The sequence below is a fragment of the Mixophyes fleayi genome, chromosome 9, assembly GCF_038048845.1.
Source record: "Mixophyes fleayi isolate aMixFle1 chromosome 9, aMixFle1.hap1, whole genome shotgun sequence".
NCBI lineage: Eukaryota > Metazoa > Chordata > Amphibia > Anura > Limnodynastidae > Mixophyes > Mixophyes fleayi.
Genome location: NC_134410.1, coordinates 119,752,667 through 119,777,173, shown reverse-complemented (window position 1 = coordinate 119,777,173; position 24,507 = coordinate 119,752,667). Strand labels below are relative to the sequence as shown.

At 42.9% G+C, this 24,507-nt stretch overlaps 1 protein-coding gene across 1 annotated transcript; it reads right to left on the bottom strand.

Annotated features, from left to right (window-relative positions):
- Positions 1-1,919: 1,919 nt before the first annotated feature.
- On the bottom strand, positions 1,920-21,514 carry GFI1B (growth factor independent 1B transcriptional repressor). Its single transcript, XM_075185323.1, has 7 exons — positions 21,126-21,514; positions 10,277-10,391; positions 5,924-6,085; positions 5,569-5,834; positions 5,085-5,222; positions 3,677-3,842; positions 1,920-2,585 (listed from the first exon to the last, which is right to left on the bottom strand). The coding sequence occupies exons 2-7, from the start codon at positions 10,386-10,388 to the stop codon at positions 2,407-2,409; spliced, it is 1,023 nt and encodes a 340-aa protein (XP_075041424.1). The 5' UTR covers positions 10,389-10,391; positions 21,126-21,514; the 3' UTR covers positions 1,920-2,406.
- Positions 21,515-24,507: the final 2,993 nt, after the last annotated feature.

Sequence of the window (24,507 nt, the reverse complement as noted above, 5' to 3'; positions counted from 1 at the left end):
ATCAAAGCCTCATGTGTATGTGTGAGCTTTTCACCATTTGGTGGTACAGGGGGCAAACCTTTGCTATGAGGCCCACAAATGTCTGGTTTCGCCCCATTGTCCCACCCTTGGCCACCAATAACTAGTTATGCCCCTGCCCCCACCATATTGCAGCCTCACTTCTCCACTCCCCTCTAATTAACACTCATGAAACTTCTTTCCTATCCGCTTTCCTTAACTTCGCTAACTGTAATATGCTCCACCTATTGCGAGAAATTACAAGCTTCTAAGGCTTACAAACACCTTTTCTATCTCTCTCTCTCCTTCTGCTTTTTGTAGCTGGTAATAGATCACCAAATCCAGGTTCCCCCACATCTTTCATATATGTCATTCTGATTCAGTGCACTCTCGGAATACAGAAAACCTCAAACACATCACCTGTCTCCCATCACTTTCAGAATTCTTTAAATGGGACCATTTGAATGCGTGCTCTGTGTCTGTCATGGCTATCTAATTTCTTATCCTCTATCATCATCAACATCATCTTGGGTGGTTCCAAGTACCCTATTGATTATCCACAATCATCACCTGCTCTCTCTTGCATCGTCTCTACATTTTCTACTCAATTTCTCCAGACTTTGTTCAGTTTTCGATATCTCTAAGGCTGGGTACACACTAAAGTGTTCTCGGACGATTATTGGGCCAATCAGACAATAATTGACCGGTTGGCCTGATATCAAATTAGTGTGCACCCTAAAACAATGAATGATTATCGTTCCAAAGCACATCCTATCGTTGAGCGAGATATTTAAACTGAACTAAAAATCTTGTTCAACAATGGTCCAATGTCATTCCAATTTTGCAATATGTCTTTGAACCTTTCTATGCCTGCCTACAGAAATCCACTTCCTTATAATTTCTTTACCCAGTTTCTACATTCTTATGTCCTGATTTGGAAGTTCCACATATTAGTATCTCTGTATCTGTTGACAGCACAAAATTAAATCCTACTTCTCAAGCTCTCTGCTTAGGTGTGATCCTTGACTCAGAACTGTCCTTTGTTCCCCACATCCAATCTATATCCAAATCTTGTTATATACATTTAAGAAATATTTCCAAAATAATCACATATCTAACATAAGATACAGCAAAAACTTTAATCGATGTACTCAGAATTTCCCACATTGACTATTGCAACTATCACCTTAGTGTTCTTTCCTTAACCACACTTTCATCCCTATAATCTATTTTGAATGCAGCAAAACGTTCTTCTACTGCTGCTTGGTTTTGTTAGTTCTTACATATGATGCCTGTGTTTTATCAAATGCAGCATAAAATACATCTTGTAACAAACAAAGCCAAAACTGCATAAATCTTTTCCCTTGTCTAATTATATCTCCCAACTCATCATCATCAGCTATATATATAGTGCCACTAATTCCGCAGTGCTGTACAGAGAACTCACTCACATCACTCCCTGCCCCATTGGAGCTTACAATCTAAATTCCCTAACACACACACACAGACCGAGAGAGACTAAGGTCAATTTAATAGCAGCCAATTAACCTAACGTTATGTTCTTGGAGTGTGGGAGGAAACCAGAGCACACTGAGGAAACCCACGCAAACACATGGAGAACATACAAACGCCACACAGATAAGGCCGTGGTCGGGTATCGAGCTCATGACCTCAGTGCTGTGAGGCAGAAGTGCTAACCACTGAGCCACCATGCTGCCCACAACATCTCCAATCTGTCCAAGTTATGCTTACTTCATCCACACTCATTACCTGCCCCAATTCTCGGTCACAGGACTTTTCTCAGTCTGTACCCACTTTTTGGAATTCCCTCACAAATATAGAAAATTTTCCTCTAGCCTCCAACCCTTCAAGTGATTTTATAAGACTGCTTATGCCAAGGGTTAGGAAAGAAAGATTACAAATTTCCAACACAGAATTTTATTCAAATTATAATAATAATACAATAAACTTTTATATAAACTTGCATATATGTGCAATAAAAATGACAAAGTTGTGTATAAACATAAATAGAAGTATACTAGGCAAGGCATCTTTTCATGTCCAGCATTCCACAGGAGCCAACATTGTCCAACAGATCTTCAATATTTTCTCAGCTCGTTGCATTTTGGGGTTATTGGTAAAATAGGAGAGGTCACGTTTGTTATAGGTCATAGCAAAGTGGGTGATGTTATCTGTGTATTAAAAAGAGTTTTATGCATAGTGCACAGAACCTGCAAAGATGTGGTGCTCCGGTCCTCTATGTGCCGAGGCTATTGTGTCTAATGCCAAACCACTACCTATCTTTAGGCATCCTTGATATGAAAGCACCAGCAGTAACGAGCAGTCAAGTCAATGCAGAAGTACAGACAGCTCGGACGTGGAGCTGAACTGCTATTTACAGCGGTGTGGTCATTTTAAGCCATGCTGGTTTTCTCTGTGCCTTCGTAGGTCCACTTTGCGCTGAAAGCCTTTTCCACAAAGGTCGCAGGTGAAGGGTTTGAAGCCTGTGTGCTTGCGACTGTGTGTGATGAGGTTGGAGCTTTGGCTGAAGGCTTTCCCACATACCTGGCATTTGTGAGGTTTTTCTCCTGAAAACACAAGAGGGTGCACAGATAGAGTTCATTGCATTAGGAAGAGGCAGTAATTTTATGCACTGAACTAATATAAGCCTACACCCTACCCATTTACTAAGCACTTTGTCTATGCAAATATCTGATTGGTTGCAATGGATTATAGCACTACATCTGCTGCATCACTGTGCAGGCAGCTGTGGGGCAGCACAGTGGCCTAGTGGTTAGCACTTCTGCCTCACAACACTGGGGTAATGAGTTTGATTCCCGACCATGGCTTTATCTGTGTGGAGTTTATATGTTCTCCCTGTGTTTGCGTGGGTTCTGATAACCACCTCTCATTACTGTCTACAAGACTTCTCCTGTAGCGCTACCAACCTATGAAACGACCTACCACACCTGGTCAGTCTTCAATCTTTAAACGGTCTCTAAAAACCCATCTCTTTACCGGAGCTTACTTTACTTCCACCGGAACACCCTCACACCAATACCACTCCCTCCGGTAAATCCTCACACCAACCTTACGCCCTCCCATACAACCTTACACCTACCCTACTCCCACCATTACACCCTCACACCTACCCTACTCCCACTGGAACACCGTTACACCAACCTTACTCCCACATGTACACACTCACACCAACCCTATTCCCCCCGGTAAACCCTTACTTCCACCGATACAACCTCACACCAACCCTACTCCGAACGGAACACCCTCACACCAACCTACTCCCACTGGTACATCCTCAAAACAACCCTACTCCCACCGATACACCAACACAACTCCCTCCTATACTACTCACACTGGTACACCCTCGCTCCTCTCCCAACCTTCACATTGAGTCCCCTTCCCTCCTCTTGTCTCAGCTCAGCCCTTTTCCCACTAGATTGTAAGCTCTCTCACAAGCAGGGCCCTCCCTAGCCCTTGTATACATTTATTTTGTTGATCTTGTGCTTCCCTATATTATGTATACTCAGTTTTCCTCCTTTGCCCTGGGCTGTGAAGCCCTGTGGCACCTTACACATCCACAACAATAATAAAAGTAATAATAATACTCAGTTTTATACAATATGGGCATATGGGTTATCTTAGGGGCACCGTGACTCACCTGTGTGGATGTACGTATGCTTCTTCATGTCAGACTTTTGATGGAAGCGCTTGCCGCAGAAATGGCAGGGATAAGGCCGGGTGTCCGAGTGGATGAGCAGGTGGGTGGATAAGGTAGAGGAACGCTTAAATGTCTTTCCACACATCTTGCACTCAAAGCTCCTCTCCTGTGGGGTGTCAGCAGTTGTTAGTTACAGAGATAACACTAACAAATAACAATATCATAACCATTTATTTATATAGCGCCACTAATTCCGCAGCGCTGCACAGAGAACTCACTCACATCAGTCCCTGCCCCATTGGAGCTTACAGTCTAAATTCTCTAACACACACACACACACACACACACACACACACACAGACTGGGGTCAATTTGATAGCAGACAATTAACCTACCAGTATATTTTTGGAGTGTGGGAGGAAACCGGAGCACCCGGAGGAAACCCACGCAAACACGGGGAGAACATACAGACTCCACACAGATAAGGCCATGGTCGGGAATTGAACTCATGACCCCAGTGCTGTGAAGCAGAAGTGCTAACCACTACGCCACCGTGCTGTGGAAATTATTGCAGTGGATGCGTATCCATGTATCCCTGCTGGCAGGAATAGATATGCACATTATTCCTGCAATCAGCCACATTGGACAGAGAGCAGCAGGGATGCATGGATACACATCCACTACAATAATTTCCTACATCTCCATGACTGCTCGCATCGGCGTTCAGCAGCAGCCACCACACTGATCTCTCTGGGAACCGCGCTGTCTGTATCCACTGATATCTTGTGTCTTGCGCTGGCTGGACCTGAATGTTGCTTGTAGCATTCTAGTACTCCAGTGCATGATATAAACGTCAGTGGGGGTAGACAGTGCGGTTCCCAGGGAGAAGAATAATCGCTATAATCAGCTCTGTTTTACCCTGCGTTCTCCACAGCCAAACCTAGAAACAAATTAGTATACACAGAGACCTTTGCTAACAACTTTTACATAATCTGTGGACCACTTGAGGAGAATTCAGTTCACTATTGATGAAAAAAAAGCTTCACTCAAACACAAACACACCTGTAAGCCTCAGTCAGAGCTGTCCCAACAACTGTACACTGTGGAATACAGTTTAAAGAGAACTATCATGCAATAAAAAAAATAGATACAGTGAAGCAAAAATTAATGTGAATATGGTCATGTCATTAAAAGATGGAAATTATACAAATCAGACTTAAATAATCTCCTAATAACATGTCTTTAGAATTTAGATGTGGTAGTTGCTGGAGTCTGATCTCTCACACTCCCACTCAATGACATATTGGTTATAAAATCTGACACCAGCAACCGTCTAGTTAGTACTGAATTTCAAAATTCAAAATGCAAATCTTTATGTCTTATTTTAAGAACCCCCCCCCCCCCCCACCTGTGAGTGGACATTGAGGTGCTGCTCCAGGCTGACCGCATGTCCAAACGACTTCCCGCAAATATCACAGACAAATGGTCGAGTCCCACTGTGAGATCTCCGGACGTGGACTTCCAATCCATGGGATGTAGAGAACACCTAGAGGAGAATAGACACAAGAATCTTAGCTTTTGATTTGCATTTATATTCTGCCTTTACCCCACACCCCCTTATTTCAATAAATTACTATAAATCCTTTGTTCTGAGAGTGAGATTCGAACAGCAGGCCTTTTTTTACCTACACGTTTCGCCATGCAGGACTTTGTCCTTGCGACCAAACGCGTAGGGTTTGTGGCCTGAGATTCTGTTCTTAAATGGAGTGGTCTAGAGCATTAAATTAGATAACCTGCAATATTTTCTATATGCACTGGTTGTTTTACACCTGGTAATTATAATTCTATATGTACGCTAAACTTTGGAAACGTCCATCTGGATCCTAACTTACTTTGCTGCACTTTACACAGTGGTAAGTGTCCATGGCTGAGGGGTACCCCATGCTGTAATTAATGGGGCGTTCGTAGTCCGAGTCAGCTGCAGGAGGGCTGCTGTATAAGTTTATGGAGTGCTGCAGCATGGAGGGATGTACATGGGAAGGGATCTGTTTGAAGTTATAAGCAGAGTGCAGGGCGTCCCAGGAAAAGTTCTGCTTGTAGAAAGAAGACAGGGGGGGCGAACTGTAGGTCTTTATAGGAAGCGAGGACAGGGCGATGCCTGTAGGAGGTAATCAGAGATAGAAACGTGAGGTCACGTGATCAGTTTACTGCAGTTTATTATAAAGGAATCGGTTGCAGGGGTTATACCTGGGCATGAAGTTGCCGAGTTACTTCTGTTCCGGAACACTGGTTTCCCCCTGTCATCCTCTAGATAGTCATGTGACTTACTCTTGGTCAAATCCTCAGCGGTATTTTCTTTTAGGGCATTGCACAACGGATGGACGTCAGGGGGGTCCTCAGCACGCTGATCTGTGGTAACAGTGACTTTTATTATAATTATTATTATCCTTTGTTCATGTACCATATACCACATCTACGACAAAACAAGTGTTTACGGAAGGAGATGGCTACATCCTATGCATCAAAGTAATGGAAAGCCTATTTCACACGGATGGCGGTGGTACAAATACCACCTCAATCCTTCATTTGTTGTCGCTATATAAAGATAGTAGAAGAAAAACAATGAAAAAAAAATGCTTTATTATTTAAATAAAGCAATTTTTTCACATGGGAATTGTTTTCAATTTTAAAAAATGTTTTTTATTAATTTTTTAAAATGTCGTTATTATTGAATTTAGAAACATTATCATTTTAATTTCTTTTCGAAGAAGTGGAACTGAAAGGCCAAGTTGGGGGTTTTCAGTTGCACTGCGCAGGCGTAACAGCTGGGCCTAACACGCCCCTCAGACTGACCCAGCCAATCAGTAAGTCAACTTCTACAGCTCCAAATTTTAATGATACATCATGGGGGTAGGTGATTTTCTACCGCTGCCATATGAGGCAATAGATAACCTATCGCCATCTATTAGTAAATAGACCCCGAGGACAGGAAGTGAGAAACGAAGACGCTTTGCTGTAGGATATAATGCATTGTGCTGTTCTCCCCACGTTATCACAGTGAGCCCCTCAGCCAGACACACTGCAGGCAGCCATTGTGTGTGCTGTCAGCCTATCAGTTCACAAGGAACTAGTTGTGACATCACTGAGGCACAAGGTACTAGGTGTCGGTGCCTCAGTGATGCCAGTACTCAGTAGTGAATTGAGAAGCTACATTCTCATGAATATATGCCATAGTTGCCTACTCTCCCGGAATGTCCGGGAGACTCCCGAATTTTTGGGAGTTCTCCCGGACTCCCGAGAAGGCAGGCAAAGATCCCCGATCCAGCCACCTCCGTTGTTGCAGAGGGTGGGGGCGGGGCTAAATGCGGCGTAGTGGCCCCACCCCCTGCTGCGATTGGCCAAAATTGTCTAAGATTGACTGGGGCGGAGCCTAACGGTGCGCCATACGTGGCCACGCCCCCTCCATGGACCCCCTCCCGGACAGCTACCTTCAAACGTAGGCAAGTATGATATATGACCCATTTTATTGAGGTGATGGGTGCACTTTAAGGAAGTATTTTGGATAATGTGTAATGCTGGTTATTTTAGCCAGTCTCAGAACTACAGACCAGCATTCTAATTATTTGTTATTATTTCAAACCTGTGTTACAAAATAAACGTATTGACACAATGTGTGTGTGAGAGAAACCACAATGTTTATATAGACACTGAGCCAAGTTATTATGTCTGTAAATCCGGCTTTGATTGAGCTGAGAAAACATATCCTAGCAAAGCATCCTCATCGTGCATGTAGCTGTGCTAAGCTGTCTTACCTGCAACATCTTATAAATGCCGTAAACCTGAGTTGCCATCACTACTTATATAGCCAGGGGCAAACGCAGGATTTGTAGAGGGGGGTTTCCACACCACGCCGCCAGTGGGCGTGACCAGCATGCATGGGGGCGTGGCTATAATATTAGACAGTGCTTGGCTGCTCTCCAACTCTTCCTATCCCCATAATATACATGGACAATGCTGCGTACACTACTGTTAGGTACATGCAGCTCTCCCTTTTCAAGCAGAGCCGTGTGAAGCGGGGGCAGGGTCCAGACACCTCAATTATACAGTGCCCCAGGCTTGGAGGGGGTTTCCAGGCACTAGGAAACCCTTCCTTCGGTTTGCCTATGGTAGCTAAAGGTATGGGATTAGCTACTATAAGGTGTCACTAATCATTAAATACTTCATATAGGTGAAGTTATATTGAATGATTATATTGTTGTAATGTTCAAACATAGATTTAATGATTTGTTCAAAAAGGTCACATTGCATGTCAGTTTCCTATATATCTTCAACCGAGGTATGTAAAGGTCACTTGAAATAAACACACATGGCAGATATAGTGGACCTCATTATAAATGTTTGGAACCCTCAAGCTGATTCAGAAGCATACAAATGCATATGGCAGCTTTGGGGGGGGGGGGACCCTCTAAAATGCCTCCCCCTCCTATATGTCCGACCACTAAGTTCAGCTGATGACCTTTGTCTGCCCTCCTGTCACCACCTCACCCTCCCGGCTACAGGACTTCGCCCCCGCTGCTCCCCACTTTGGAACGCCATGCCCCCGCATGACCGGAATCTCCCCCAACTTTCAGTCTTTCAAAATTCACCTCCACCTGCCCCATACACATTATTTCTGACCACCCCACCAGCTCTGTTTGTTCCTGTTCCTCTGGTATATAGCTCTCACGAGCAGGGCCTTCTCTACCTCCCGAATCCTCTCCTCACCTATTTGTCCTCATGGAAAGGTCTTGTTACGTTCTCCTTTGTGTCTTCTGATGTAATCTCTATTTTCTCATGTCTGACACTGATGCAATTGTTTGTCCACTTGCTCTTATATGTATTTGTGTGATGTAACTGGTCTGCTTCTGTTGTCTGTATTGTTGACTGTATGGCGGAATCTCTGGCACCTCATAAATAAACACTGATAATGATCATGATTTTTAAAAACTGATCCATGTTGTTTATAAAAGGAGGTGTTATCCAAAGCAGCCAATCAGATTCTAGCTGTCATTTTTCTAGTACAGCATAGACACACACCGTCAGCGAGATACTACAAATCGCAGCGTGGCACAGCAGGGTGTAGCGGCACGGTGGTAGTATACTTTGCAAAAAAACATGTCTTCTTCTGTATTGCTTTTTTTTTCTTCCATTGGCTATATTGGGTTTAGCTTATGTTTATACCCCGCATGAGATAAGAATGAACCTCAGCAGCAGATTAGATGGGTTAAACTGGTCCTGCATTGGTGCCCCTTATATGCACAGAAACCAAATCACACGTCAACTTCATCTTGCCTTTCTGCGGAACTGAGATCCGGAAAAGCAGACCGGTTCCAGGGAAACAGTTTTACTTGCTTACAGATTAGACAGAAAACCGACACACAATGGGATATTTGAATAAACTTCATTTGAATGAGCCTGAAGGGTTAGGAATAACTGTTGGCACTTGTGAACCAGAAAGCCACACCTCACAGCATTGCTTATAGAGCTAGCCACTCTGTTATACTAAGATGCAACAAATTGAGGGTAATCATTCAGTAACTGGCGCTCTGTTATAGATATACTGTACGTATCAAAAGCTATCATTCCGACCTAGTGATTCCTCCCCAAAAAATGCTAAAGAATTCAAATCCGACTGTAAAATAAAGAGACTTACTTTGAATCCGACAATGTAGATGAGCGAGGAAAGCACAATGTTGAAAGCAATGTATTCCAATTGAAGAATTCTTCGGCAGTGCGGGGTGAAGTCATCACTAAGTCTGTCAATCCAAATTTAAAGAGGCAATGTGGGGTTAAGTGTTTAAGCACTTAACCTTCGGGGTCCCCACATTGCCGCTTTAAATTTGGATTGGCAAACGTCGCAATGACGTCAAAGTCTTCTTCAATCGGAATACATTGCTGTCAATATTGTGCTTTCCTCGCTCATCTACATTGTCGGATTCAAAGTAAGTCTCTTTATTTTACAGTCGGATTTGAATTCTTTAGCATTTTTTGGGGAGGAATTCACCAGGTCGGAATTATCAGCATAGATAATCCATACCCACCCCAACTAGATGGGCCAAGCGGTTCTTATCTGCCGTCAAATTCTATGTTTCTACATTGTGTTGCGTGTTTGCGTTTGTTGGCAATAACGCTTTCCCTCCACGCCGTCACAATTGGCGATAAAAAAAATCAGTCTTATCGCCAGAAAAGGTGACTCCCTTTAGACCCCCAGAGATTTGCGTCATCCTGCTAAAATCTAAGTGGAATAGCTACCAATTTTTGGGTCACGAGGGAAAGTTTAGTTTGCTTAGTTTTAATACAAGAATAGTCATTAGTGGAATTATGCTTAGTGCGGACCAATGTTGTTCAATGGTGACGTGTAATATAAATAGGGAAGTAACGAATATATTTATGGACCTTGTTTATAAATCACATTATGGACATTATGTTCTTCAAGAGGAAATTGTTGTAGGATTAATTTCCGTGTTTAAACACAGTATGTTATACAGACAAATATACAAATATTTTCTGAGCGTTGCAGAAGTTACAACTGTAAAGTAACTTAGCAAGTCAGTAACTTACCATGATATAATGTTGCGGGAGGACTCTCTTCCGGCCGCGACGTGTCCTCGGAGTAGCGGTGCTGTTGGTAAGTGTGAGTCTTCTTACTCTTTACCAAAAACGACCGCGGCATTTCCTGAAATAAAAGTATATGTTTACAGATATACAAGGGACAGCAAAGTATGGTGAAATGTATCCTATTAGTCATGTCATAACATATGTTTGGAGAATGGAGATGTCAATCCTGTAAATATATATATTTCACCACAATTTAACAATAAATGATCTCTATGTCAGCCAAGCAGAACTCGCCACAGCGATAGTTCTCCAGTCCAATATGGGTCACATAACCTGGAGTCTCTCTCTTGCTGTACTGAGCCAGCACCAGGGCTTAGTGTGAGCTTTAGTTAGTACGAAAAAAAACCATAAATGTTAAAAAAAAAAATGTTTTCTTGGTTTTTATTCCAGTGTCAGTGTGCCATTGTTCTGTGACCGTCAAGTGTCAGTGTGCCATTGTTCTGTGACCGTCAAGTGTCAGTGTGCCATTGTTCTGTGACCGTCAAGTGTCAGTGTGCCATTGTTCTGTGACCGTCAAGTGTCAGTGTGCCATTGTTCTGTGACCGTCAAGTGTCAGTGTACTATTGTCCTGGGACCCCAAGTGTCAGTGTGCCATTGTCCTGGGACCCCAAGTGTCAGTGTGCCATTGTTCTGTGACCGTCAAGTGTCAGTGTGCCATTGTTCTGTGACCGTCAAGTGTCAGTGTGCCATTGTTCTGTGACCGTCAAGTGTCAGTGTGTCATTGTCCTGGGACCCCAAGTGTCAGTGTGACATTGTCCTGGGATCCCCAGTATCAGTGTGCCATTGTTCTGTGACCGTCAAGTGTCAGTGTGCCATTGTTCTGTGACCGTCAAGTGTCAGTGTGCCATTGTTCTGTGACCGTCAAGTGTCAGTGTGCCATTGTTCTGTGACCGTCAAGTGTCAGTGTACTATTGTCCTGGGACCCCAAGTGTCAGTGTGCCATTGTCCTGGGACCCCAAGTGTCAGTGTGCCATTGTTCTGTGACCGTCAAGTGTCAGTGTGCCATTGTTCTGTGACCGTCAAGTGTCAGTGTGCCATTGTTCTGTGACCGTCAAGTGTCAGTGTGTCATTGTCCTGGGACCCCAAGTGTCAGTGTGACATTGTCCTGGGATCCCCAGTATCAGTGTGCCATTGTTCTGTGACCCCCAGTGTCAGTGTGCCATTGTTCTGTGACCCCCAGTGTCAGTGTGCCATTATCCTGGGACCCCGAGTGTCAGTGTGACATTGTCCTGGGACCCCAAGTGTCAGTGTGCCATTGTCCTGGGACCCCAAGTGTCAGTGTGCCATTGTCCTGGGACCCCAAGTGTCAGTGTGCTATTGTTCTGTGACCGTCAAGTGTCAGTGTGCCATTGTTCTGTGACTGTCAAGTGTCAGTGTGCCATTGTTCTGTGACCGTCAAGTGTCAGTGTGCCATTGTTCTGTGACCGTCAAGTGTCAGTGTGTCATTGTCCTGGGACCCCAAGTGTCAGTGTGACATTGTCCTGGGATCCCCAGTATCAGTGTACTATTGTCCTGGGACCCCAAGTGTCAGTGTGCCATTGTCCTGGGACCCCAAGTGTCAGTGTGCCATTGTTCTGTGACCGTCAAGTGTCAGTGTGCCATTGTCCTGGGACCCCAAGTGTCGGTGTGCCATTGTTCTGTGACCGTCAAGTGTCAGTGTGCCATTGTTCTGTGACCGTCAAGTGTCAGTGTGCCATTGTCCTGGGACCCCAAGTGTCAGTGTGCCATTGTTCTGTGACCGTCAAGTGTCAGTGTGCCATTGTTCTGTGACCGTCAAGTGTCAGTGTGCCATTGTTCTGTGACCCCAAGTGTCAGTGTGCCATTGTTCTGTGACCGCCAAGTGTCAGTGTGCCATTGTCCTGGGACCCCAAGTGTCAGTGTACTATTGTCCTGGGACCCCAAGTGTCAGTGTACTATTGTCCTGGGACCCCAAGTGTCAGTGTGCCATTGTCCTGGGACCCCAAGTGTCAGTGTGCCATTGTTCTGTGACCGTCAAGTGTCAGTGTGCCATTGTCCTGGGACCCCAAGTGTCAGTGTGCCATTGTTCTGTGACCGTCAAGTGTCAGTGTGCCATTGTTCTGTGACCGTCAAGTGTCAGTGTGCCATTGTCCTGGGACCCCAAGTGTCAGTGTGCCATTGTTCTGTGACCGTCAAGTGTCAGTGTGCCATTGTTCTGTGACCGTCAAGTGTCAGTGTGCCATTGTTCTGTGACCCCAAGTGTCAGTGTGCCATTGTTCTGTGACCGCCAAGTGTCAGTGTGCCATTGTCCTGGGACCCCAAGTGTCAGTGTACTATTGTCCTGGGACCCCAAGTGTCAGTGTACTATTGTCCTGGGACCCCAAGTGTCAGTGTACTATTGTCCTGGAACCCCAAGGGGCATATTCAATTGTCCATGTTACTTGTAAAAGTAACACAGTGTTAAAACTTTTACCGTTATTACGGAAAGCCGGCGTTAAAAGTACCGTAATAACGGTAATTACGCGCACTATTACCGTAATAATAACCTATGGAAACCTCAAACACTACTTTTCCGAGTAACGCGGACAATTGAATATGCCCCCAAGTGTCAGTGTGCCATTGCTGTGGGATCCCAAGGGTCAGTGTGCCATTGCTGTGGGATCCCAAGGGTCAGTGTGCCATTGCTCTGGGATCCCAAGGGTCAGTGTGCCATTGCTGTGGGATCCCAAGTGGCTGTGTGCTATCGTCCTGGGACCCCAAGTGTCAGTGTGCCATTGCTCTGGGACCCCAAGTATCAGTGTGCCATTGTCCTGGGTCCCCGAGTCCCAATGTGCCATTGTTCTGGGACCCCAAAAGTGTCAGTTCCCAGTAGTATGTATTGCAGCACAACTGACATTCAGGGAACCTTAAAGATTCTGGGACCTCACTTGTAGTCCCAACCCACAGTATAATGTTCATTTAGCTCTGTGATACATTAGCACCAATGACTACTGAGTGTTTTTAATTCATTTAACATTCTGCGCAAGAATCAGATTTGGTTTCAAAAATTCCAAAATCATCCAATCATCCGAGTTTAGTAAATATTAATATTTAAAACCTAAATAATTTTCTGATTAATACAGCATCTCTGAATGGAAAATCAGTCTAATGTTGACAAAATAACAAGAAGTGATTGGATACGCCTTTTCCATATTCTGTTTGGGTGGATATTAAGTAAAATCTGAAAACTATACTGTATATTTAGCTTTTACTCTCAAAGATCTGTAGTAAATCACAAATAAACACTAGTGCATGTAAATAGACTCCGGGGATAGCTTCAGGGAAGGATCTGCAGATTTGCATTGACATGAATTCCTACGTTATTTGCATGGAGTCAAGAGAGCTGATGAAAAAAATGGGTCTGTTACCTGGCTGCTCCGAGGGCAAAACTTCATTCATCCATAGGATGTGAAACAACTGTAATATTTATTTTTTTAAAAGTTTTATTTTTGAGAAGGTCAATAATGAACATCAGTCCAAGACAAAATCTGTTACAGTCAGGTTATACACATTCAGGGACTAATACAAACATTGTGTATCATAATGAGAATATTGAGATTGACCAAATTTTAGCTATAGGGATAGAAGAAGAAAGAAACAGAAAGGAGGTCAGTCAGAGAAAAGTGGGCAAAATAGATTAGGAGGCGGTGTGGCAGACCGCCAATAGAAGAGAAGAGAAAGAAAGCAGAGCAAGAAATAGAGAAGTGGAGGGAGGGGGGGAAAGGTAGCGGGTTGAGGAGGGATATCAAGTGGAGTGTTTTAGAGGAGTCATAGGGCAAAAGGAATTTGGATTTGAAAAAATGACATCCAAGGTTCCCAGACCTTATTGAAAGATTTAGAGGTGTTGCGCAATAAGCATGTCATAAACTCCATTTTGTATGAGTGCCAAACTCTATTAATAATTGTCTGCATAGTGGGCGCGGTGGGTTGTTTCCAATTAGTGGCAATTTGACACAGTGCTGCAGAAACTATGTGGCGGAACATTTTTGTTTGGTGTTTAGTTGCGGATGGAATTCCAAGTGGGAGAAGGAAAAATCTGGGAGAGACCGGGATGTCAATCTGTAGGATCTGAGATGCAAAGTTCCGTAGTTCCAACCAGAATGGGGCAATCTTGGGGCACTGCCACCAAATATGGAGGAAGGACCCTTCTGACGAGCATCCTCTCCAGCATGAGCTGGATGAGTCCGGAAAGATTTTTTGTAATCTGGTCGGGACCAAATACCATCGATAAAGAAGCTTATAGGCATTTTCTTTCAGCTTCACACAGATTGAACTAGAGGCCGTGTTGGCTTTTATTTCATCCCAATCTTCCCCATCCAAGGGACCCCCCAGATCCTCCTCCCAGGCTCGCTCATGGGAATCTTGGGTGTCTGAGTCAGGGACTCTCAGCTCTCCATATAGCCGAGATATAAGGCCATTGGTAGAAGATCGCCGGAGGAAAAGTGACTCGAATGAGGTCAACGGCCTGATTCTTAAAGATGATTTAGTGGTGGAATGAAAGTTTCTTAGTTGTAGGTATTGAAAAAAAAAAGTGTTGGGAATATTGAATTTGGTTTTTATGTCTTCGAATGACGGAAAAGAAGCGCCTGTAGTGATATTATTAAGATAGTAAACATCGTTCCTTTTCCAAAATTCAAAGGACGAGACTATTTGACCTGGTAGAAAATCTGGGTTATCAAAAAGAGGAACAATTGGACTAGGAGCCGGGGCGAGATTAAACTTAGTGTTTGCCCGGTCCCAGAGAGAGAGCGAATGCAATACAATTGGGTGAATAAGAGCGGACCGAGGACGTTTAGTGCGAGGGAGCCACAGGAGAGAGGAGGCGGAGGAAATACCCAGGCTCTCAGCTTCAATCGAGACCCAAACTCTGGAGGAGCCCGGGGAGTTCCATAAAATACACTGGGCAAGTTGCGCTGCCAAGAAATAGTTTTTAAAATTGGGGACTCCCAGACCGCCCTCCCGCGTCGACCTTTGTAGGACAAGGAGCCGAACTCTTGGACGTTTTCTACCCCATATGAATTGTGAAGTGTAGTGTTGCAAAAATTTGAATACATAAGGGGGGATGCGTATGGGAAGGGCTTGGAAGAGATATAGCAACCTGGGCAAAATGTTCATTTTAACTGAATTGATTCGTCCTATCCAGGAAATTAGGTTTTTACTACAGGTTTCTAAATCAGATTTAATTTGGGATAGTAGTTTAGGATAGTTAGCTTGGAAAAGCTGACTATATTGTTTAGTTATGTAGATACCTAAATATTTTATCTTTTTATGGTGCCATTTGAAGGGGAATTGTTGAGTGAGAGAAGATTTCATACTTTCTGTGAGATACAAATCAAGAGTTTCTGTTTTTTGTGGATTGATTTTGTATCCCGAGATGTAACTGTAGGTTTTGATGTCTGCAAGAAGGGGAGGAAGAGAAACAGCGGGATCCGAGAGAGTCAAAAGAACATCGTCGGCGTATAATGATATTTTATGTTCGGATTTCCCTTGTAATATTTATTTTTATTTTTATTTTGACCCATATTCGACATTTGGTGAGGGAAATTTTTGATTCCAGTCAGTCTACAAAATTTGCCCATATTTCTGTCATTGGGTAAAAGAGGTGTAAATTAAAACATATTATTTTATAGCTCTACCCCCCCTTTAAGATACGTGACAAGACATCAGGGGGTAGATTTACTAAACTGCACGTTTGAAAAAGTGGAGATGTTGCCTATAGCAACCAATCAGATTCTAGCTATCATTTTGTACCATGTACTAAATAAATGACAACTAGAATCTGATTGGTTGCTATAGGCAACATCTCCACTTTTTCAAACCCACAGTTTAGTAAATACACCCCCAGGTATGAGATGCTGAGTGATATTAAAGTGTCTCTGAACCTATATTGATAAGAATGCACCCTAGCAATTTGCTAGTAAATAATGACTTCCTGAGGCACTTTGTGTCATAATTTGTGCCTCATGCCTCAGCTATATTCCTAGCAAATGGCTACATGAACACTGGTTCGGCCTATAAAATGGCTTCCGTCACTGCGTGTGGATGGCAGGAACACTATAAGAGACAGGTTTGTTAGACTAAAAATAAAAGCTATCAGGATGCCAAGAAGTATATACATTGTTAAAAAATTAACTTTTGAAATAAATGATGGGAAAATGCAGTAAAGCTCTTGTTTGTGCCATCGATTGCACCAGGGGTGCTTTTGGCACCAGACTCGGAGCTCCAAACCTCCCCCCCCCCCCCCTCATTCAGTTACCAACCCCTGAGAAGAGAGAGAAGAGTCAGCCCAGCAGACAAGGGAGCATGACATATAGCACATCATTGAGGCATGATGGAGTCATCACTGTGCACCGCGCTCCCTGTCTATCAGTGACCAGGAGCAGCCGCATTATGTGAAGAACAGGTAAGTGAAATAGTGAATTGGACATTTATTATGATTTGGAGGTGGGGGAGTGGAGCATTTATTCTGATTGGTGGGGGAGTGGAGAATTTATTCTGATTGGTGGGGGAGTGGAGAATTTATTCTGATTGGTGGGGGAGTGGAGAATTTATTCTGATTGGTGGGGGAGCGGAGAATTTATTCTGATTGGTGGGGGAGTGGAGAATTTATTCTGATTGGTGGGGGAGCGGATAATTTATTCTGATTGTTGGGGGAGTGAAGAATTTATTCTGATTGGTGGGGGAGCGGAGAATTTATTCTGATTGGTGGGGGAGCGGAGCATTTATTCTGATTGGTGGGGGAGCGGAGAATTTATTCTGATTGGTGGGGGTGCGGAGCATTTATTCTGATTGGTGGGGGGAGCGGAGAATTTTTTCTGATTGGTGGGGGAGCGGAGAATTTATTCTGATTGGTGGGGGAGCGGAACATTTATTCTGATTGTTGGGGGAGCGAAGCATTTATTCTGATTGGTGGGGGAGCGGAGCATTTATTCTGATTGGTGGGGGAGCGGAGAATTTATTCTAATTGGTGGGGGAGCGGAGCATTTATTCTGATTGGAGGGGGAGCGGAGAGTTTATTCTGATAGGAGCGGGGAGCAAACCATTTGTTCTGATAGGGGCGGGAGGAGCAGAGCATTTATTGTGATAATGGAGGGGCAGCATTTACTGTGATCTGTGATGAGGGGGTGAGCGGAGCATTTACTGTGATATGGCGGGAGCAAATAATTTACTGTTATGAGGGAGCGTGGGGGGAGGCATGTACTGCAATAAGGAAGGGGGGCATTTACTGTGATGAGGGAGGGGGCATGTACGGCGAAGAGGAAGGAGGAGGGTTCCTGCCAGATTACTTAGTACTGTGCTTCTGATAGCAGCCCTGGTCCCCACCGTGTCTGTACAACAAGGGCATTGCAATTTAGCAATGTTCATATTGCGCCCACACTAAGCATCACCCTCCCTGTTGATAGATGGGCTCCGTGTTTGCTGTGAATTACCATGTAGCTGCCATCTGTAAATCTGCATACTCAACGGGGCAGAGAAACCCGATCCTTAATTGGCACCAGACTTGCTTCAGGTGACAACTTATTTGTTTGTCATTTGCATTTGTCCTGCAAGGATTTAGCATTGTGCTAGCCAGGCTGAGGCCAGCTCTCAGGTGAAGGTGTAAGGCTGGCAGGCTGCCGATATAAACCTTTATTTGTCTTAGGAGAACAGTGCAGGAAAACGAACAAAGAAGCAGAACAGACAGTATTTTAAGGGTTAATGACCCCCACCAACCCATCTGTCCCAGTGTTTGGGGACAACAAGAACTACATTGATATGAAATACTATAGTGGTGCATAAAACGGATACAAATGCTATAATATTTAATTAAGCTACGTTAAATAAAGCATACTGTATATTTAATGAAATTATATGGATATTAAAAGTCACAGAAGATTTCCAAGACCATATAAGATCAAGGGGTATATTTACTAAACTGCGGGTTTGAAAAAGTGAAGATGTTGCCTATAGCAACCAATCAGATTCTAGCTGTCATTTTGTACCATGAACTAAATAAATGATAACTAGAATCTGATTGGTTGCTATAGGCAACATCTCCACTTTTTCAAAGCCGCAGTTTAGTAAATCTAGCCCCAAGACTGTAGGTTGTAGCTTTTATACAAGTCACAAAAATCTGTATAATTTCCAGTATAATATGTTATAGTTTCCAGTAGGAGTGCCTTTTATGCCTTATAATACACTAGTTTTTCTCCTAATGAACACTGAGGTAATTAGAAATAACCATTTATAAGCGATGACATCAGGACTGTTTATACAGATATTATTTATAGACGTTTATACATATATTAACATTTCTTGACTATTATAAATAAGTTATTTACAGGAGTTTTTTTTACATATTAATATATGTAATGCTGGTTATTTGTCTCAAAAATGCTTGCCTCTATTCCTTCCCTCTCCTTTGCTGAATTGCTGGTAGCCCCTCCCTAATGCCACAGGCATTCAGTGAAATAGTAATAGTAAAATAAGAATGGCCACTCTTCTTACTTTAGGTTTTTTGTAGAGGCATTAAACTAATAACAACACATATATTCTTAACATTAAGGGGACTATCTAGCAAAGAGAGAATATATATATATATATATATATATATATATATATATATATATATATATATATATATGTATATGTGTGTGATCCCTCATTTGGTGTACCGCTAAGGGTTGTAACAATTACTTTCTGGGAATTATGGGTATTCATAAATTTCCAAGACGTGTGTAACATACATCTAGGAGGCAGCCATTTTGTTGGTTGGACCAATATCCATCATAAGAATGCAACCGTCACTGGATCACTGGCTCCTAGTAAATTTATCTGCGTCTTCTGAATATTGCTTCAGCCCATGAAAAAATGGATTCTTCCACTGTATGATTCTCAAATTACCTCAGTGACGTCCCTGGTTCCTAGCGGCTGAATTATCATAGGTATTGATACAGCTACAAAATGGCTGCCTCCCTGTGTAGATGACAGATGACCATTGCCCATTTTACTGTCCTGTGGAACAGGGGTGTTTTTATTTGTTTAAAAACCTCATGTACACTCAAGGCGAGCGAAACTGTTACTCAAATTCCCGTAATTATTTGCATTTTGTTTTGGTTTTTTTTTTTATTTATTTTTTTTAACCCCCTTCTGTAGTAACAAGTATCTATCATTTTTAGGATGATCTAACGACAACTAGCAGAACTTATTGCCTTGTCCCTTTGACAATAAGAGGAATTCTACATAAATGACCAATAAGCCCCATCAGTAAATAAACGCCTTGAATGTCTGTCTATTTTATAATTTTAAGACTTAACAGCTAAGAATTTGATGTTTTTGGCGTAAATACAAAACTGAAGGACAGTTTAGATATTTTAGCAATGAGAATCACAGATAAATGACTTCCCAATAGGTACCAAACATATTAGACTATTACATCAAAACACATATAATATAGTATATATATATATATATATTATTTATATGTTTTATATTATACCAATTTGGAGGGGGGGGTTATTTTTGGCTCCCTTTTTATATAATTAAAACTTTTAACTCAAATCCAGGACTTCTAAAACATCACATAAGTTTGCATTTCATCGTTCACCATCAAGATATCTAATTAGTTAGTTATATTTGATGGACAAATTTGCTTTGTTGAGCTATAGAGATTTACTATTCACATTATTGAACCATCCCATAGTACACATGTAAATAAAGCCTACTAAATTATAAATGGTTGGTGAAATAATTTCACCTGGTGTGTTTCTTCTTATTCAACATACATTACCTGGAGATAAATTGAAAGTAAATAATATTAATATTGATTTTATATATATTTGTATAATTAGATCATAACAAATAAATTAACACATTTGTTTGGGATAATGTGAATATATACGGATTCCATAGCTATGTAGATGTATTGAGTAGCCACAACCAATACATGTTGCATTTAGTTATCTCTCTTTTATATATTTCATATTGTATTGGTGTTTTTCCAAATTCAAAAACAAACTAATTGACAAGTTTGATCCTTCTGTCTAATTGTATCAAATGTACTCAAAATATAGACATCGGAGATTATTTTTATCATATGGTTTTAATATTTTACAAAGGAATAATTAGCAGAAAAATACAACCACACAAAACGGACCTATATCTAAGGATTACATCACATAACAAGTTATCAAACCCTATTGTACTACACGTGACGTGTAATATATACATTCATAGTAAAGTAATAAAGTAAGTAATCCATTTTAGGTAGTTAATTAAAATGCCAATAGGTATTTGTCATCCAGGTATTTTTTCAACATGTTTCTGTACATGAGTGATATTTCTGTAATAAGCTTCGCTATTTACAAACCGCGCAACACTAGTTTTCTCCAAATATTGTGATTTTCCTATGTGCTCTGTACCATCAAAATAAATTGAAGGTTGTATTTAATTATCATAAGGAGGCAAAAAAAAAACAAGAAACAATTCCTTACATGTGAGATGACGCTATATAATATGCCAATAAAATTAAAATTAAAGCATGCAAAAAAAGCAAAATAGGATGATTGCTGCAACAAACAAGTGCACACTTTACTGTATTCAATATATGCTTTTGTTTAATTATATGGGATTTAAAAAAATGCATGTTTTTAATCTGCAAAAATATGGTATTATACTGACACAAGATAAAGATGGGAAAGAGGTTTAACTGTAAATATTACTAGTACAAATGCATACCACAAATATTTTGTTGATTTGCTTCAATAAACAAAAAAATGTTCTTAAAACAAAGTAAATAAAATGACTTGTACGGTACCTGTCTGTTCCTGATGTAGGGATATATCCAGAGTACCGGTCTAATCCTTTTGGCTGCTGGTGTGTTACACTGATGTTTAACACAGCTGTAGTCACACACACTTGTATGTAGCCTGTGTCTCTCTCCCCCCGCCCTGATTTTTCAATCTGATTACTTGTGTCAAAATCTGGTAGCGTTGCAGCCAATAGGGGGAAGCTGTTAGCAATGACAATATTTGCTTATCAAAACTCCAGCAGACTTAAAAGTTTAACACAGCCCACAGCACAACTTCTCCTTAATGTGTGAGCATGATAAACAGTCCCAGAGCTCTCTGTAAATTCTGTATTTGCAGTTGGGTGTTATCGCAGGATGCCAAACATAAAGTTGTTTTTCACGCAGAAATGGTGATTTTCTGAAATAGCACGAGTACAAAAATATGTGTAAATATTTATTTTCTATTTCTATTAGGATATTTTCTATATTGTGTACTAGTCTAAATATTTAGACTTTTATGTATGTTTTGTCACCTCCTTGCCACTTGTACTGCATGTTGTATAAAGTTCTTATTAGCTGAACGAACCCCCCCCGAAGAGCAATGGCCAAGCAGCCAATCAGATGCAATCTCTTACACCTCTCAGCCAATCGCAGAGCAGAGACTGATTTGCATGTTGGTTATTAAGCAGCCGGTCTCGGAGCTTCATTCATTTTGCGTCGGGTGCTCCTTGGCAGTGGTCTGTTTGGTCCATAGGGTTTTTTTTTAATTTTCCATATGGATTATCCATCTTCACATTGGATAACATTGGCCCAAGAAAGAAAGAAGATTTTAGGTATTTACTAGGGAGGAAAGACTGATTTATAAATTATGGGGCCAAACTATTTTATTAATTCAATATTAATTTAATATTTTATACAAGGCGGTACTAATTTATTACTATTAATAATTATGGGGGCTCTAAAATGTATTTTAATTACTTATGGAGACCGTAATATTTATTTTATTACCGATGGGGGCACCAATATTTATTTTAATTACTAATGGGGGCACTACTTGTTAGTTACTTTAGGACGGGGACAACGCTTGTAGTGCACTGGTGCATATGTGCATGAAGGCATTTGACCTGCTACAAGAGCATGCACTATATTTATATAGTATTACCCTTGTCAGAGGTACCAGGAGGGGCCAGGGCTAATCAGCATTGTGCCGGTAGTCTCTAGGTACGAGGGCTCGATGCCATTAGGCAGCTGCCTAGGGCGCCGGGCTCTGGTGGGCCGCCACTGAAATATTTCATATTGTGTAATGCTTTGCGGCGGCCACTGAGTTTACTTTCCATAGCCGCCTCACAGCTGCAAATCCATGGTGGGGGTGGGGTGAATGATCGCCGTCCCCCATCCCCCACTAATGATGGGACTGTGCCTCGCGCCCCTCTCCCCTCACTGACTGTTGGGAGTGACGTCATCTTCACGTCCGGACAGTCAGTGAGCAGCCCGGCAGAGAAGAACAGCAAGCATGAAAAGGTCCAGCAGATAAGTAAAGTAAAGTATGGGAGGGTGGTATGCTGCGGGCGGGGGGAGCACATTTTTAAGCAGAGTTGGGGTGGTGTGTTGCTGCAGGGAGAGGACATTGTTAAGCAGGTGGGGCAGTGTGCTTTGGGGTGGGACATGGTTTAGCAGGGGGGACATTGTTTAGCAGGGTGGGGGCGGTGTGCTGCGGGGGGGTACATTGTTAACTGGGGGTGCTGCAGGGGGTACATTGTTAAGTAGGGAGGGCTGGTGTTCTGCATGGTGGCGCATTGTTAAACAGGGGGGGGGGTGGGCAGTGTGCTGCAAGGGAGGACATTGTTAAGCAGGGGGGGGGGGGCATTGTGCTGCAAGGGGAGACATTGTTAGCCAGGGGGGACGGCGTGCTGCGGGGAGTACATTGTTAATCAGAGGAGGGCCAGTGTGCAGCGGGGGGGTACATTGTTAAGCAGGGGAGGGCGCGGTGTGCTGCAAGGGGGGACATTATTATCCAGGGAGGGCGGTGTGCTGCGGGGGGCATTGTTAACCAGGGGGTGCTGGGGGGCCACATTGTGATGCAGAGGGAAAAGTGTGATGAAGGTACATGTTAGAGCATAATACATAGAAAAGAACTAAAATCATCAAAAAAATTGTCTGTTATCAGCTTATTGTGTCAAGTTTTTTGTTCTGAAATCTAACACCTGTAGTGTATACCTATAATCTAGAAATCACGTGCTTGCCACTGGGCAGCAGTGGTGTCTGGAAAGTGTTCTGCATGAAACATCACTGCATCTGGGCCGCTGGTGGAGGTCAGGCTTATCTTTTTTTTTTTTTTTTCCTTTTCTTACAAAATCAAGTTTGTGAGGATCTGGGAAGTAGGTATTTGGTGTGTGTTGGAGGGGTGGGGTGGTAGTTGTAAACTTTGCCTAGGGCGCCGAGACACCTAGCACCGGCCCTGCTGACAGGCAGGATAGCTGAAACAGAATACAGTTTGAGTTATCTTGCCTGTGAGAACCATGTTTTTGGGGTATCACTGTACAAATAAGTGGAGGTTTACCAAGCGGTTTGCCCAACCTGAATCCATCCCATTTGAAAAATCAGGATTGTAGTTTCAGGTCAGGTGGTTTTGATTGATGCGCTTTGCTGTGGGGCCACACATCACATAGCATGAAATCCTGCGGTTTGCTCAAGCCACAGGCTAGTAAATTTCCACCTTAGTCTGTGGCTTCCTGCTGCCTCCATTCCCCTCCTCACATCATGTCACTGACCCTGTCACATGCAGCCCTGTCCTCACTAACACATCACTCATCTCCTGATATACTCTGTGCTGCTGGGGAACCCTGCTCCTTCCACTATATAACTCTCAGTCTGTGGCTCCTGCTGCCTCCATTCCCCTCCTCACATCATGTCACTGCCCCTGTCACATGTAGCCCTGTCCTCACTAACACATCACTCGTCTCCTGATATACTCTGTGCTGCTGGGGAACCCTGCTCCTTCCACTATATAACTCTCAGTCTGTGGCTCCTGCTGCCTCCATTCCCCTCCTCACATCATGTCACTGCCCCTGTCACATGCAGCCCTGTCCTCACTAACACATCACTCATCTCCTGATATACTCTGTGCTGCTGGGGACCCTGCACCTTCCACTATATAACTCTCAGTCTGCGGCTTCCTGCTGCCTCCATTCCCCTCCTCACATCATGTCACTGCCCCTGTTACATGCAGCCCTGTCCTCACTAACACATCACTCATCTCCTGATATACTCTGTGCTGCTGGGGAACCCTGCTCCTTCTACTATATAACTCTCAGTCTGTGGCTTCCTGCTGCCTCCATTCCCCTCCTCACATCATGTCACTGCCCCTGTTACATGCAGACCCAGTGGCGGATAGCAGGGGCTTGCTGCT

Coding starts and splice junctions, on each gene's coding strand:
- GFI1B (XM_075185323.1), bottom strand. CDS start 10,388: ATGCCGCGGTCGTTTTTGGTAAAGAGTAAGAAGACTCACACTTACCAA. Junction 6,086..10,276: donor TCCCGCAACATTATATCATG/GTAAGTTACTGA, acceptor CTGTTACCACAG/ATCAGCGTGCTGAGGACCCC. Junction 2,586..3,676: donor GCATACGTACATCCACACAG/GTGAGTCACGGT, acceptor TTGTGTTTTCAG/GAGAAAAACCTCACAAATGC.